At 40.6% G+C, this 14147-nt stretch overlaps 2 protein-coding genes across 2 annotated transcripts; both read right to left on the reverse strand.

Moving 5' to 3' along the window:
• Positions 1-1159: 1159 nt before the first annotated feature.
• LOC140691919 (protocadherin beta-18-like) lies at positions 1160-5220 on the reverse strand. Its single transcript, XM_072956396.1, has one exon. The coding sequence runs from the start codon at positions 5066-5068 to the stop codon at positions 2651-2653; it is 2418 nt and encodes an 805-aa protein (XP_072812497.1). The 5' UTR covers positions 5069-5220; the 3' UTR covers positions 1160-2650.
• Positions 5221-10388: 5168 nt separating this feature from the next.
• Positions 10389-13898, reverse strand: LOC116277098 (protocadherin beta-14-like). Its single transcript, XM_072956361.1, has one exon. It carries the CDS (start codon positions 13881-13883, stop codon positions 11478-11480), a length of 2406 nt encoding a protein of 801 aa, XP_072812462.1. The 5' UTR covers positions 13884-13898; the 3' UTR covers positions 10389-11477.
• Positions 13899-14147: the final 249 nt, after the last annotated feature.

Below are 14147 nucleotides of genomic sequence, written 5' to 3' on the forward strand. Positions count from 1 at the left end.
AAATGCTTATTGATTTCATATTATATATCAGGCACTGTGCTAAGTTCTGGAAATACAAGTATATTCTCTGGCCCCATGGAGTTTACAATACTATATTGTATAGTCTTGTGTTCTGGGGGGAAATTGAGTAGAAAAAGATGTGCAGCTATCAGTCTATTCCTAAAGAAAGAATAAATACCAATAAACTCAGCTCATAGCTAGCACAGTAGATGAAGAGATTCATTCATTATGTTTCACCATATCAACATAAGTGATAGACCAGCTAGAATTGGTTTATTATACAAACTCAACAGGCAGCTTAAGGGGTTGTGGATAACTTGTTTGTAAATATTGTCTAAGGGGAATATCTCTGTACATCTGTGAGCATATTGCATTGACTTGTTCCATTATCCAAACAATTTGTAAAGAGCTTCTACAGTTATTCCTAAAACTAAGATTCATACATGTTGAACCTGAGATTCACCTTAGCATGGAACTGAAGTTCTTTTTCTCCTAAGGATGGGAAAAACATCTTGGAGTGGAGGACCTGGGGTCTCCCCAGTTGCACCAAAATTTGGACAGTATTTTAATAATAATGTTTAAATAATGGACAGTGTCATACATTCTGGCACTCTAATTACCTAGCTAACTGGAAAAACAATGTGAGCCAAGTGTAAAAGTTGTGTTGCATATTGATTTAATTAAGGTACAGATAACTCAAATTGATATTATATTTTTAAATGTTTTGCTCTACACCATGCAATAAATTTGATTTAGTAAACTTTCACAATATGAGAACATGCTGGTCAAAGTGAAAATCTGATAATTTTCCTCAAGGAAAGATCTTGGTCATGGATCTAAATTCTTTATTATAGAATTAGATGTTCAAGAAAATGTGGCCTTAAGTACTAATGATAGAAGCTGTTTCCTATGTCAGTAAGCAAATGGATCAAAATTAATTTTTTATTCCCATCTTTCAGATAAATTTTCTCCTTGTTTTCTCTTCTAAGGAGAAAATTTTAAGCCCATCAACTTGGCAGGGAGCTTGAAATGTTTTTCATGAGGCTTTCTAGTAGACTATGTGTCAATCAAATTATAGTTATTACCATTAATGAAATAATGAATCAACTATATGATCTATAAATCAGATTATTTAATTCACATTAAATGATAAAATATTTATTCCATATTGAACTCATTAAATAATTTTTAAAAGAAAGAGGTGCTAAGGAGGGTATGATGATCCTGAGAAAAGTATGGACATCCAAATAATAACAATTTCAGTGTTACTTTTAAAAACTGATCCTGGGGCACATAAAATATTGAAGAGAAACTTGTTAACAAGATATTCCATAAAACCTTTTGTAACAATTTTCCGTCAAAAGACCTCATAAATTATTTACAAAATTTTGTAGAAAAATTCTCTAGTATAGTTATCTTTAAGCTTGCACATTTTTATTCCATTAATTGATTAAGTTAATATTAGATGCATGCAATAAAAGACCTGGGTTTGATACTATACAGTCTAATTGAGTACTCAAGGTTGTATGTATCTTTCCTGTCACTTTTGGTTTCCAGAAATGCACCCCTCCCCAAGATAGGTTAAACAGAGGAGTTTTATTATTAGGAAACTAGAGTGTTACTGTAGAACTCAAGACAATTTGACATGGGGGATTTAGAAAAACTGAAATCAAGAACTGACAGATCTAGCACCAAGCAGATGTCTTAAGTCTCTACTGTTTTTTAGGCTTCAGATTCCTCCACTCCCTTGTTCCTTCTCACTTTTACTCCTTCGTTCCCTTCCTTACTCCCTTTTCCTTCCCTCTCTAGATACCATTCTGTGATGCCAGCCTACGTAAGTATAAACATGGCTACCTCAGCCTATGCTTAACATTTACTTCCTAGTTACAAGCAATCAAGAAAAAAAAATCAAGATGAACTATCTCTTAATTACAAATTTAGGGGCTTGGAGAATATGCCCATTCCCACTTTAATCAGGAGTCTGTCACTGGACCAATCAAAAATGGCCAGGAGAGGTAAAGAAAAGTAGAATAAGCATCTCAGTATTGATTACCTCTCTTGGGTAGTACCAAGAAGTTTTTAGACAAGTATGGGCTGAGTATATATCTTAATCCAAACAAGATTATTACTTATCTTACTGTAACAGCATCTACTAGCAACATACTTATGAAGAAAAATACCTGAAAGCAGAAAAATTCTCTGGTCTGACACATTTGGCAGAAAAATGAAATGTAAAGATTAAATTTTTTTTAAAAACCTGAAAACATAAAAACCATGCATGTTTTTTATTCCTACCATCCATTTTCCCCTATAATAATACTATATCAAACATGGAAAAATTGTCTTGATGAGGTTCTGGAGTCCATAACACCCAGAGAATGACTGAGCCAAGTGTGCAATTAAGTTGAAGAGAAACTGCTGTATATCTTAATAAATTATTTGAGGTTGCATTTTGAAAGAAAGACTAAGAAAATCCTAGCTCCCTTCATTTTTTCACGGTTAATGAGCAGAGAATAGATTTAAATTATTGAAATTTCTCAAAATTCTTAAGTAAAATGAAGTTACCCAAAATGTAATTTTGCATTACAATGAATAAATTTTTACAAAGAAATAGCACTCATTCTAAAAGTTCTGTATAATAATGAAATCTCTAATTTAACTCAAAGCCATTCAGAAAGGTGTGGCTTTCCTCCCTTTCAGTGCCCTGGGGCGGGAATTTGGGGATAACGGGTTTAAGGAATTTGAACTCGCTGGTCCCAGTACCTCCGCTCAGACACACCTCATACTGGTAGCTGTGGGACAGGGTCCCGGTGCCGCTGACGTCCACCAGGTGGCCCGGGAAGGGGCCCTCGGGCACCGAGCAGCGACCCGCCCGCGCCGCCCCGCCCCGCCCGCACAGCCGCACCGCCACGAACACCAGCACCGAGAAGAGGAAGAGCGACGACACGGACGCCAAGGCCACCACCAGGTAGACGGTGAGCGCGTCGGCCGGCGCCGCGGCCGCCGCCTCCGCTTCCGCTTCCGGGGGCGGCAGGTGGGGCTGCGAGAAGCCGTCCACCAGCAGCACGTGCAGCGTGACGCTGGCCGACAGCGGCGGCTGGCCGTTGTCCTTGACCAGCACCAGCAGCCTGTGCCTGGCCGCGTCGCGCTCGCTCAGCGGCCTGGCCGTGCGCACCTCGCCGTTGTGCGCCCACACGCCGAACAGCCCGGGCTCCGTGGCCTTGAGCAGCTGGTACGACAGCCAGGCGTTCTGGCCCGCGTCGCCGTCCACCGCCACCACCTTGGTCACCAGGTAGCCCGGCTCGGCCGCCCTGGGCAGCAGCTCGGTGCAGGGCGCCGAGGTGTTCTGCAGCGGGTACAGCACGAAGGGCGCGTTGTCGTTGTCGTCCTCCACGAGCACGCGCACCAGCGCCTGGCTGCTCAGCGGCGGCGAGCCGCGGTCGGCGGCGCCCACGCGGAACTCGAAGGCGCGCAGGGCCTCGTAGTCCAGGGACCGCAGGGCGAACAGGTGGCCGTTGTCGGCGTTGATGGACACGAGGGAGGCCAGGGGCACGTGCGGGTCGGCGGGCGGCAGCAGCGAGTAGGTGACCTGGGCGTTGGCGCCTGCGTCTGTGTCTGTGGCGCTGACGGTGCCGATGTGCAGCGCGGGGCTGTTGTTCTCGCGGACCCGCAGGGTGTAGGAGGCCTGGGTGAAGGCGGGGGCGTTGTCGTTGACGTCGGACACTAGTACCGTTATGTTGTGCTGGGTTTTCAACCTGGGAGTCCCCAGATCTGTGACGGTGATGGTGATATTATATTTGGCTTTGCTCTCTCTGTCCAGTGGGCTCTCTGTTACCAAGGTGTAGAAATTTTTGAAGGTAGGCTTCAAGAGAAAGGGGAGATCTTTCTGAATTGAGCAAACCATCCTCCCATTGTCCCCAGAGTCTTGGTCTCGTAGACTAAAAACAGCGACCACCATTTCAGGCGACGAATTTTCTGGGATGGGACTGGTAAGAGATGTTATGACAATTTCTGGTGGGTTGTCATTCACATCTACAACGTGAACTAAAATTGATGATTTTCCCGAAAGGCTACCACCGTCAATGGCCTGAATATTTATTGTATAAGATTGAATTAACTCAAAATCCAGAAGCGCTTTTAAACGGACTTCACCAGAAATTGGATGGATTTCAAATGTTTTCCGTATGTCTCTGGAGACGTGCGAAAATGAGTAAGTTAGTTCTCCGTTTATTCCTGCATCTGTATCTGTAGCCGACACCTTGACAACCAAGGAGTTCAGAGGGCTGTTTTCTGGTACCAGAACCTCATAGAGGGGCCTCTCAAACTCTGGGGCATTGTCATTGATATCTAAGACCAACACACGCACCAGTGCAGTTCCAGATCTGGGCGGAGACCCACCATCCAGGGCTGTTAGTGTTAATTTAAGTTCAGGCTCCTTTTCTCGATCAAGAGATTGGTCCAGTAACAGCTCTGGATATTTTCTGCCCTCGTCACTGTCTTGCAGTTTAAGGAGGAAATGAGGATTGGGGCTTAATGTGTAGTTTTGGACACCATTCTTGCCTACATCCAAGTCCTGAGCACTATCCATTTGGAATGAGGTTCCTGGAGCAGTACTTTCTGAGATTTTCAGAAGTATATGTTTGTCTAGGAATGTGGGAGTGTGATCATTTATGTCTTTGACCCAAAGCTCAGCCCGAAAAAATTGCAAAGGATTTTCAAATAATACCTGGAAATGCAATATACATGGCTCGGTGAAATCGCAAAGTGCCTCCCGGTCCAGTTGCTCATTTAAGAGCAAGTTGCCAGTCTGCTGATCTAAAAGCAAGTATGGCTTATAGTCGTCAAAGATGACTGTGGCTCCCCGTGAAGCCAGGTCTTCCACATCCAAACCTATGTCTTTCACCACGTTGCCTATAAAGGATCCCATCTCCGTTTCCTCTGCCACAGAATAGTGCCAGGTCTCTGAACACACCAAAGACCCTCCCAGGAAAACAAAGAAAAGCAGCACTTGCCTTATCTGCTGAGGGCTCCCTTCTCCCGGCTCCATGGCTCCCTGGCCAAACATCATTCCTCAGAAATATTTCAAGTCAGTCTCAAACAGCTCCTTTCACCTATCAGCCTGACCACTGGGAATTTATAGACTTGCAGTCCTGTGGCGAAGGGCTTCTTGGCTCCCTAGCTTTCTCTTGGAAGCCTCTTTTTATCACCACTGCTTCTCCAGCACTCTCGGTTCCACTGGTTCACGGAAACCGGAGCATCTGATGATACAAAATTTCCCTATCTTATCCTGCAGCGCCACCATGCGACTCTGTAGATTCTCATGTTTTAAACAAAGTCAAGTAAGTTTGAGAAAAAATATTATTTTATCTTTTATGTTGATAACTCTGAATTCTGTTTTCTCCTATATTCCTCTTTTGTGAGTTTTGTTCTTTGTGATATGTGATGCTGTTACTATTCAGTCTTTAACTCAATAAACCACAATGTCTAGAGCTGTGGTAGATATGAAAAGCATATTTAAGCTATAGTCCCAACCTCAAATAATTTATGATCTCTCTGGGAAGACAATATATAAAGCAATTAAAAATAGGACTCTTTAATGTAATTTGCTTAGTAAGAGGTTTCCCAGAAAATTGCAAATGGGAACTAGAGGTGTTAGTCATCTCTAGGTATCAGCAAATACACTTTGAAAAGACAGTAAGGATAAAGTCATGTACTTGAAACTGAACCTGGTATACGCAGATAATTGTTTTGGGGAGGCTGGACACTTCAGGCTGGGTAAATGGCACTGCTTGTTTAGAGTTACTCCATAAGTGACTTACGCAGCAGCAGTAGAAAGTAAATGCTCAATAGTAGTGAATAAAGTTAAGACATGTCCAGTTTCTGTCAACATTTTTAAAACGTTGAACAAACTAGAACCCAGTTTAGTTGTGGAACTAAATTCCATTTTGTACACTCAGGCCTTAATTTGTTCAGCAAATATTTATTGACTACATACTTTGTGCTAGGCATGGTGATTAGTGTCAGGGATAGAGTGGTAAACGGACATGGTTTCTACCCTGAAAGATGAAGGAAGAAAAGTGATCAGAGATTTAAAATAGAGCATAATGAATGTCATGATAGCAGAAGTTTATACTAATATAAGAGCATAGATGAGGGTCATCTAACCAGAATATGGATGTACAAGGGAGAAAACTTTTCTGGAAAAAATTATGCTCTAAGTGGATACACAAAAAGTGAGTATGAGTAATCCAAATAAAAATTGGATATGGAGTAAAATTTCCAACAAACTAAAAACAGGATTTTGCAAACTCAAAATTAAAGAAGTGTTTTAGAAGAAATGAAATAGGATCGTTTTGTTATGGCTGAACCATAGAGCAAGAGAAGAGAAATGGTGAGAGTTGAGATTGGAAAGATCAGCAAACATTCTGTAAGCCATGCCAAGGCATTTAGACTCTACATCAGTAGAAATGCAAGATTATTAAAGTGTTTTAAATAGAAAAGTGACATGAGCATGTTTTCATTTTTCAAAAGATCACCTTGTTTCAGAGTTGAGGATAAATCACAGAGGAGTATGACTAGAGGCAAGGAACAGACTAGAATTTGTTGCATTAATACAGGTAAGAGGTGATATTGCTCTCACTTAGAAATATGGTAATAGAGTTGTATTAGAATGATAAAGATAAAATACACAAAATGTGGTGATAGATTAGACATAGAGGGAGTAGAATAAGAAGTGAAAATAAACGTGTTTTTTTCAGGCTTTGGGAACTGAGTGAGTGCTGGTGCTATTAACAGAATAAACATGGGAAGAGAAGAGAGGAACATGTATATAGCTGAAAAAGATGTTTGATTTTGAGGAAGATAAATATTTAATTTAAAACATGTTGAGTTTGAGATGTCCATACAGCATCTGTCTATATAAGCAGTTATGTAAATGATCATATATTACATAAATTGAGAAAAGAGGTTTGAGCTGCAGAGACAAATTGGGATTTATTGGTATAAGTGGTGACTGAAGCCCTTTTAGAAAGAATGTAAGTTGTAGATTAAGAGAAGTATGTTTAAAGTTGTGATTTCAGAGATACAGCTCTAAGAGACTACCATCTCCATAAAGAGATCATGGTCATAGGTCTATTAGACTAGAGTAGAAGTGCTGTCACTAGAGATGAAGAAGGCTAGAAACAGAGTATGTCAGACTCCTGGACTCAGAATTGTGGTGAGGGATGGATAGAGGAAAACTTTAAGTTATATTTGAAAAATGTCTTTACACCACTTTTCTCCCATGATCTTGATTGATTTAAAAATCAAACTGACATCCAGTTGATTTGTCTCATCTGATGACTCATGTGCAAAGACTATTTAGGATGGAATGTTTGCTAATTTCTTTCAGCACATTGAAGCTATATTACTTTCTTTTAGTTTCCATTGCTACTGTTGAGAAATTGTCAACATGGAACATAGCTTTCAGTCTGTCATATGTTTAAAGATTAGATGTCTTTTTCTATGACTTATCTTTTTTTTTAATAAAAAGATTTCTCCTTGTCCTTCTGATATTTCACAATGATGTTTCTAGGTATGGTTATCTTTTATTTATCCTTTTAGGTTTATTTGGGTCTCTTGAATCTCTGCATTGATGCTTTTATCAATTTTGGACACTTTCCAGCCATTATTTTTTCAAATATTGCTACTGATCCAATCTTTATCATCTCTCCTGGAATTCTGGTTAAATAAATGTCAAATATTTTTACTCTGTTTTCTGTTTCTAACCATTTCCTCTGTATTTTTCATCTTATTAACTCTCTGAGCTGCATGAAGAATAAATTACATTCTGCTCTTTCACTCTACAAATTCTTTATTTGGTTGCATCTAGTTTTTTATTACAAATTTTGATTTTCATATTTTTTCAGTTCTAAGAATTCTGTTTGGTTCTTTTCTAATATTTCACATTTTATTATTTCTCATTCCCTGTATATTTTCAAGTATAATTTTTATTTCGGTTAAATTTGTTAGCACATTATAGACTGTGACTGTTAATTAAAATATTTGAAGTGTTTGCCAGTTTATTTCTGTGTTCTTTGTTTTCTGCTGGCTGTCAGTCATGGTGTCTTATTTCCTTGTGCATGTAATTATCTATGTTCAGGTTAAGAACATAAAATTATATGAATAATTCTATACTTAAGATGAATAAGCCTTCTTTCATAGAAGGTTATATTTGTTTCTCTCAGGATGTGGGAGTACTACCTGTCAATGACCACCTTAAATCAAGTTCAGTGCTAAAAATCAAGTACAAAGCTGAAATTCAACACAAGGGCTCATTCATTTCCAGTTTATTTTTACCCTAAAGGTGTAGTACTTAGGAATCTATATTTATTAATGTGAAGGTCTTCTATCAGCTTCTCATTTTGTTAGGCTTTGATTTCCTTCCCCATATACACCATCGAAATAGAGGTTCACATTTCCCAGGATTCCACATGTTCTCAGGGAAAAAGTAGATTTGGGGCTAATTTATCTCTCTGAGTTACCTTTAAACATTGTCTGTGACCTGACAGTATATTAGTGTCTTATTAGCTAATTTTTTTCCAGTGGAACTGTGGTCTACGTAATCTAAACGACCCTTATTAAAAATGTACAATCTCAAGGACATTGCTGTGTCTCAAAATCACAAGTAAATTCTTAGCTTTCATGGGGTATGGGCAATTGATCTTCTTGAGAAGACAGAAGTAAGATGTATTTTTAAAGCAATTTCAGTTGATCAGTACTAAATCAACTCTATAATGCTGTAATCAATTTAAACAATCTCTTGGAAGAAACAGTTTCTGCCATTGACACTGATAAAGCTCATACTTCTCTCTGAACCCCTATGTAGAAATACACATTTTATTTCTTACATATGTTCCTTCTTTACTTCCAACATGTTTGTTTATATATTTGTATATTTCTACATGTATGATATTATGCATTTTATGGATATATATAGGCACTGTACTATAAATCTCAGTCTCTTTCTTCCTTTTAAACATTTGGAATTTATCCATGTGGTTGTACACCTAGTTCACTCCTTTTGATCACTGCATAGTAGTCCTTCACAGACCTGTTTTCTCATTTATCAATTGCTTTACCAATGAATCTATACATAGACTCCTATTCTCTGTTTTCCCAAGATGAGCATTCTCATGCATATGTGTAAGAATTTTCTGGCTTATATACCCCAAAGTAGAATTGCTGGGTCGCAGAATATGTACATACTAAATACTACTGAAACTCCCTCAAAATGGTTTGTATATGCAATTTCCTTTGGGACCACTTGATTTTATCCAAATTTCTCATCTTTACTAATTCGTTGGGTATAAATTGGTGTCTTATTTTATCTTGTGTATCACCAACTAATGAGTTTGACCATCATTTCATGTTTTTTTCAGACATTCTATTTTTCCCCTTCTTGAATTACCTTTCCTTTTTGAATTACGTTTCCTTTTTGTCCTTTTAAAAAAATCCTATTGGCTCTCCTGACTTCTTAATTTTTGCTGATCTCCAAGAGTTATTTGAATAATCTTAATATTCATCCTTCTCAGTTATAATGCTGCAAGTAGCACCTCCTGTCTGTCATCTGCTAGCTTGACTGGGCTATCCTCTAGTTTTGAGGTAGTACTATTTGTCAATTTTTATCTTTATTACTTGCACTTATAAAACCTTGTTTAAGAAACTGAAACCAATACTAAAGTCATAAAGATATTTTTACTGAGATTTATCACAATTTTTTCCAACTAAAATATTTCAAATTCACCTCTTAAATCCATATAAAGTTTATTTTTATGTGGCATGAGATAAGAATTTTGTATCTTTATAAAGGAATCCAATTTTCCCAGTAACATTGCTAAGTAATCAGTCTGTCCCAACCCCACCTGCCAGTGATTTTGATACCTCTTCAACCATGACCATGTTTTCTTATACAAAAGGATCTGACTGTGGATTCTATTCTATCCGGTAGTCTACAAGTTTGTTCCCAAATTATTCAAATAGGATATTTTGTACTTATCTATTTACTCTTATGCATAAGATTTGCTTCTTATGACTGACACATGAAGAGGGCCCAAACATTCTTTTTCACTAAATGTCTATTTAAATAAAATTCTCACAACTAGTCAATATCTGTTGCAAGACAAAACCAGTAAAAATTGCATGAAGCAAAGAAAAAAATTCTTAGGGAAACTGGAGTTTCTTTCACCCATTTCACAATATCAAGCAAAACTGCATTTTACTACATCATTTAGCCTATAAATTTTTTATGAGAGAAATTACAAAAATGTGTATGCACACTGGCTCTATCCACACTACACGCCAGTTACCAAAATTTCTGTTGAACTGTCTGTCCACTTATAGACTGGAGACATAATTTGGAACACTATGAGGCATTTATAAATCACTAATACAGATCCATTAATTGTTTGTGGATATGTGGGAAATGTCACAAAGTATTAAGGATTTTTTATATTTACTTTGAAAAATAAATAAAAAAGTGAACCTAATTCATTTCTTTACCAGTTTGAATTTTCATTTCAATTTCTTAAGAAGTTTTTATCTTTACTCTTCTGATGGAGGAGTATTTTACTCAGGATGATACCTACTAGTTACATAATAAACAATATAAAATAATACAAATTTAAACTAACAAATGTGGTATAATAAAAGAAAACAAGAACAGCAATATCAAATCCCAGAACATTGTAAGACTCCTGCCCCAAAACAGCATCAATGACAACAAAAAAGGAAAATTACTTAAGAAATCAGTAATTTTCAATGGGGGTCATTTTTATTTTGTCATAAAGTGAATTCTTGAAAACCATTATGTAACAAAAAGCAAATAAGGTACCCTACTACTGAATATGGAGAGGTAGCACTTTTATCCTTTATGATGAAAATTTTCAAAGGTAATAGTGCAATAAAAGTCATTATACTTTAAACTAATATATGTGTATATATATGGTAGAAACATTATGCTGTACACCAGAAACTGACACATCATTGTAAACTGACTATACTTCAATAAAAAAGAATGCAAAAAAAATCCAATATACTTTACACCCAGATTCAACAGCATTCTTAATTTTGCTTTATCTATGCTTTGATGAAATGTCTATAAGTGAATTACACATACTGTGGCATTCCCTCTTACTACTTCAGTTTGTACCTCCAAATAATAACATCGTTTTGCATAACAATGCCGCCAAAAAATCACACAAATATTAGTAATACCCCTATTAATATAATATTTTGACCAAATAAGTGAAAAAGTAGAAGATAGGTGATTTCCCCGTGTCATTATAGCCACCAATAAAGATTGTTAAAGCAACTGTGAGGGAACATGAGAAATGATAATATATGCAACTACAGTACAACCTAAGACCTATTACAGATTGACAAAAAAGATCTGCAGTTTGCCAAGAGTAACAAAGATTATAAGTTCAAAATAAATTATTTTATTTATCATTGAATCCAAAGCTAATCCTAAAGTTCTCTTTTTCCCCTGTATGCCTACCGGTGTCTTGGGCTGCAGGGTTAGGGATAATTGGCTTCAGGAACTTGAACTCGCTGGTCCCTGAATCTCCCGTCAGACACACCTCATACTGGTAGCTGTGGGACAGGGTCCCGGTGCCGCTGACGTCCACCAGGTGGCCCGGGAAGGGGCCCTCGGGCACCGAGCAGCGACCCGCCCGCGCCGCCCCGCCCCGCCCGCACAGCCGCACCGCCACGAACACCAGCACCGAGAAGAGGAAGAGCGACGACACGGACGCCAAGGCCACCACCAGGTAGACGGTGAGCGCGTCGGCCGGCGCCGCGGCCGCCGCCTCCGCTTCCGCTTCCGGGGGCGGCAGGTGGGGCTGCGAGAAGCCGTCCACCAGCAGCACGTGCAGCGTGACGCTGGCCGACAGCGGCGGCTGGCCGTTGTCCTTGACCAGCACCAGCAGCCTGTGCCTGGCCGCGTCGCGCTCGCTCAGCGGCCTGGCCGTGCGCACCTCGCCGTTGTGCGCCCACACGCCGAACAGCCCGGGCTCCGTGGCCTTGAGCAGCTGGTACGACAGCCAGGCGTTCTGGCCCGCGTCGCCGTCCACCGCCACCACCTTGGTCACCAGGTAGCCCGGCTCGGCCGCCCTGGGCAGCAGCTCGGTGCAGGGCGCCGAGGTGTTCTGCAGCGGGTACAGCACGAAGGGCGCGTTGTCGTTGTCGTCCTCCACGAGCACGCGCACCAGCGCCTGGCTGCTCAGCGGCGGCGAGCCGCGGTCGGCGGCGCCCACGCGGAACTCGAAGGCGCGCAGGGCCTCGTAGTCCAGGGACCGCAGGGCGAACAGGTGGCCGTTGTCGGCGTTGATGGACACGAGGGAGGCCAGGGGCACGTGCGGGTCGGCGGGCGGCAGCAGCGAGTAGGTGACCTGGGCGTTGGCGCCTGCGTCTGTGTCTGTGGCGCTGACGGTGCCGATGTGCAGCGCGGGGCTGTTGTTCTCGCGGACCCGCAGGGTGTAGGAGGCCTGGGTGAAGGCGGGGGCGTTGTCGTTGACGTCGGACACCAGCACGGTTATGTTGTGCTCCGTTTTCAGCCTTGGTGTCCCCATGTCTGTGACGGTGATGATGATGTTGTACTCAGCTTTTTCCTCTCTGTCTAGTGCTTTTTCTGAAACTAGAGTGTAAAAGTTCTTGAAGGTCGGTTTCAGAAAAAAAGGGAGGTCATCTTGAATAGAGCAAACGATCCTTCCATTTTCACCAGCATCTTGGTCTCGGACACTAAAAAGAGCCACAAGGATCTCTGAGGCGTTCTCTGGAATTATTTTTGTAATTGATGACATGATCACTTCTGGTGGATTGTCATTTATATCTATTACTGTAACCAGAAGAGTGCATTCTTCCGAAAGACCCCCGCCATCTGTTGCCTGTATTTTTATCGTGTAGGACTGTATTACTTCAAAATCCAGGCGTGATCTCAAATGAACTTCCCCAGATACTGGATTGATTTCAAATGTTTTACGAGTATCTTCTGCTGCGTGCACAAATGTGTAAGATATTTTCCCATAATTTCCTGCATCCAAATCCTTAGCAGAGGTGGTGATAATCCAAGAGCCAACAGGTGTGTCCTCCAGGACCTGCACCTCATAGAGTCTCTGAGGAAACTCTGGGGCATTGTCATTGATGTCCAAGACTTTGATGAGAACCAAAGTTGTCCCAGACCTGGGTGGGGATCCACCATCCAGTGCTACAAGTGTTAATCTGAGCTCAGGCTCCTCCTCATGATCTAATGCTCTGTGCAGGACCAGTTCTGGGTATATCTTTCCATCTTCATTGTCTCGAATTTTAATGTAGAAATGAGAATTAGGGACAATTGTGTAGTTTTGGAGACCATTGCTTCCTACATCCAAATCTTGGGCACTCTCCATTTGGAATGTGGTTCCAGTAGTGGTACTTTCTGATATTTTAATAAGTATTTCCTTGTCAAGAAACGTAGGGGAGTGATCATTTATATCTTTGATATGCAGCTCAGCCCGAAAAAACTGTAAAGGGTTTTCCAGTACCATCTGAAAATGTAGCACACAGGGCTCCTTGGAGCCACACAGCTCTTCCCGGTCCAATTTCCCACTTAGGAGCAAATCCCCAGTTAGCAAATCGAGGTGCAAATGCTTTTCATTATCATCAGATACTACCCTGGCCTCCCGTGAGGAGAGCTCCTCCACCTCAAGCCCCAGATCCCTTGCCAAATTGGCCACAAAATAGCCAATTTCTGTTTCCTCTGCTACAGAATAGCGCACTAACTCAGGACCCGCCTGAGACAATCCCAGCAAAACAAAGAGAATCAAGACTTGCCTTTTCCATAGAACGAATGCCTCTCTGATCTCCATGGTTCTTTCAGGAAACCTCTTTTGTGGAAAAGTTTAAGTTCCGCTCTAATTTGCAAGCTGAAGCTCTGATTTTTTTTTTAAGTTGGAAACTCCTGGAAGGTTACATTCTGTAGGTGAAGCTCTCTTCTCTGTCGGTTAGATGTTTTCTGTTCCCCTGAATAATGGAGCCCACAGTGTCATAGAAGCAGTTTTCATCCTATCCTGCAGCGCCACCATGTGTCTCTATGAAATTTTTTCAGTAATTTTTTTTCTCTTTGAATAAGT

This window comes from Vicugna pacos, chromosome 3, assembly GCF_048564905.1.
Source record: "Vicugna pacos chromosome 3, VicPac4, whole genome shotgun sequence".
NCBI classification, from domain to species: Eukaryota; Metazoa; Chordata; class Mammalia; order Artiodactyla; family Camelidae; genus Vicugna; species Vicugna pacos.